A 3,278-nucleotide genomic window follows, 5' to 3' on the forward strand; every position below is an offset into this window, starting at 1 on the left:
ACTCATTATTAAAACAAATTATGGGTAACGTTATTGTGGTTAGAAGAAGAGGGGTGTGGGGAATTGCTTTTTGACACTCCCAAAATAACAAGTACATTTTAATGCGTTTCCATTGGCTACATCAGATCTCTTTTTTAGATACAACATTTACTTCATGTAATCACCTCGAATTAGCCGCAATAGACACACGTACGCATTGCGACGACAACGAATTTAAAAAACGACGGAACTCTTATCCACGTTCAGCTGTTGATATAAACTTCCAAAAGTGCTACTTCCGCGACCACAAGAAACATATCAAATGTCGTGAACGGAATTTTATATTAAACTGTGGCAACCCTTGGAAGGTCAAAAAACGTAAAGCAGAGTTTTATCACGTCAAAAAGAGCACTGACGCTTTCGCAAACGAGTTGAAGCCCGGATGTGCGGGTGGCTGGTTTATTTTTGCGCTCTTGGTGCAGTCAAGTGGGCACCAATTCTGACGTACGTGACACGGCAGCTAATGGGCTGCGTGCCGGGCGATAGCGATCGACCTACTGCACAATTCCAATAAGACCTCTTCGTCTTAAAAGAAAACAGATCGGCTTCAAAAGCAAATTAAGTTCACAAAGACAAGTTAATCATGGACAACGACGTTGCAGAAGAAACTCTGACACAACCACAATTAAAGAAGAAAACCAAGAGACGAGGAAGGCGATTGACTGGCCTCAGCAAGCAACGAAGGACAGCGAATATGCGGGAACGAAATCGGGTTCATGTTCTGAACGATTGTATAGATCGATTGCGAGAGCTCATTCCATTGTTTCCGAATGAACGAAAACCTTCGAAGACGGACACTATTCGGTTAGCAGCTCTCTACATTTCCCATCTGACAGATTTGCTGGCTGTGGAGAACACTGACCACCCAGAAATAATGCGTGGAGAAAGTTTGGACGAGGAGATGTCAGTAACTTCATTGGAGTTTGATCCATTCGATGTGGAGACCGCAGGTATTGACATTTCTGTGCAATCAGTTTTTGACGTTAGTTAAGTTGGAAATCAGGAAACGTTGCTGTTTTGGCAAAGTTTTGACTTGTTTTTCTAACAAATAAGAAGCAAAATCATTCATAAAGTCGGGAACTACAAGTTTAGATTAGTCGCTGAAAATGGGAAAAAAATTTGTCTAAATGTATGTCTGAAACACTACACCGTTTAAAAGAGACGTCCCACTTTCTCAACGCCTACAGCAATTTAAGCGAAGTAGATAAACATTTTTTGATGGGAAGATAATTGCAAATTATTATTCTCCTTGTTTTCCAACAGAGCTGGCAGTTTTCTTTTGGAAAGAGGACGACTTAAGTGGCGATACCAGTAATGACCTCTCAACGGTGTTTTAGAAACAAGAACCCTAAAGTAGCCGAACCAAGTACGTGAGAATAGAAAGGCCTGGTTGTTCTAAATGTTTCGAGTGCGTGGAATGAAAACTTCATTGATCCGTGACATAATATCCGTGTTATCGAACAGTCCCTTTATTTTGAACTCGTCACTTTTTGTCAGGCAGTTTATTAATAAACGTTTTCTCGCAAACTTTGGACGTTAAACTTTCGACTGAAAATCACGGTTTTCTTGAGTTCATTGCAAACAAATTCCTTTCAAATACTTTCAAATAATAGCGTGAAAATAGTTGAAGTTATCTTATGTAGGTTAGCGTTAACTGTCGTGGGCTGTTTAAATAGAAGATATCCATCTAAGTCAAACAACTTATCGGTACAAAACACCCTTTTCGCGTGGGAAGAAAGGCATAAACAACGTTTAAGTAAACTTCGTTGTCTTATGTTAGCAAATATTGCGCACTCGGTCACGAACTTGAGCTTTGCTACTCTCAGGTTGGAGGAATGCCTGAAGCGAAATTTAGAAGATAAGTTTTAATCTCTCCAAACCAGCCAAAGTAGGCGTTTCCTCGTAATTGTCTTGACGTCGACGAGTTCAAACTGATCACCTAACAACCACGCACGAATTGTCAATGGTTTTGGTTACCTTTTTTTTTTTTTGTATTACAAATACAAAATATTAGTTGAACACATTGGCCGTATTCGAATTAATTTTTATTATTGTTTTTTAACTTAAGTGTTCAATGTGTAAGTAGGGTTTTAGATGTTGCGTCATACCTCTTTATTGAACTATAGAAGGAACTCTAAACCTCGTCTTTACAGAGGCTGTCATTGTTGTTTTGTTATAAGGGACCTTAAGCAGCGAGGACCACGGCGCCAACGAAAACGTAAGCAAAAAGTTAAATTCGCGTTCTCTCCGAGCCAACGTGCGATAATTCCAACTACTGGTAATTTAATTTGCGTAATGCGGCCCAACTCTACAGGAGCTGAATCCGTAAGGGCCCACTAAACTAACTTTTTCAAGTTCAGAAAGAGAAAAGAAGATCGTGTGTTCACGTTCTCCATAAAACCTTGAAATTGGTCATTTCGCGTTGTCGTTTAGCAGAGGACGACAAAGAGATGTGCTTCAGTATACGTGTATAGCGCAGGTACAAAGCCAATCCTTTGCTAAAACTATCGCGGTTTTTTTATGCCGTCCCTTTGCCGCCGTCTTCGTCGCTGCTTAAGGTCCCTAAATTTTATAGCCGTCTCTGATTCGTGCCTCTTTACTACTAGGAGCGTTCAATATGTCGTAGAAACCCCTCTGAAGTTAGTTGGATGTCATTAACGGTAGTAAACCTTCCGTGAACATTTCTCTAGAGCTACAATAGCTGGATATAATTAACGATTGTAAAAATGCTATAAAAATTTGTCAAATTTGTACTTATACGTAATCTTATTGTGTATATCTGTCTCAAGAATTCACCAGAAGTGTTTCAATGTTATAGTGGTATTCAGTTGATGGAGAATATAGTGTAGAGGTTTGGATCGGAAAGATATTCTTATTTTGTACAGCTTAGACACAGCCATTTTCAAGGCATTCACTGGCAGAATATTTTTTTTACCTATATATGTACATATAGATTTCTGTTCATAATGAACAACTTATGATCAAGCGTGGTACAATTTAATCGCTGTAGTGGATTTTAAATAAACTTACATATTCGAGGTTGTTTTTGTAATTCTTTTACGGGGAAAAGGATTTAATTTTTCGCACGATTTTAAATATGAGTCCTCATAAACATGAAAAACGTTTTCTATTAAGTAGAGGATATCCGATTATAGATAGAGATTCCATTCTTTATTGCAACTAGTGCAACGATATGAGTCTCATATGAGAGTTTAAAAGGATCCCATGAATGAAAGTAT

General features: G+C 38.7%; 1 protein-coding gene across 1 annotated transcript; it reads left to right on the forward strand.

Moving 5' to 3' along the window:
* Nucleotides 1-400: 400 nt before the first annotated feature.
* On the forward strand, nucleotides 401-3,077 carry LOC146461679 (uncharacterized). The gene is made up of 2 exons (XM_085086580.1): nucleotides 401-989; nucleotides 1,303-3,077. Exons 1-2 carry the CDS (start codon nucleotides 623-625, stop codon nucleotides 1,374-1,376), a joined length of 441 nt encoding a protein of 146 aa, XP_084942706.1. The 5' UTR covers nucleotides 401-622; the 3' UTR covers nucleotides 1,377-3,077.
* Nucleotides 3,078-3,278: the final 201 nt, after the last annotated feature.

The sequence above is a fragment of the Pavona decussata genome, unplaced genomic scaffold (genome assembly GCF_977016875.1).
Source record: "Pavona decussata unplaced genomic scaffold, jaPavDecu1.1 SCAFFOLD_195, whole genome shotgun sequence".
Lineage (NCBI taxonomy): Eukaryota > Metazoa > Cnidaria > Anthozoa > Scleractinia > Agariciidae > Pavona > Pavona decussata.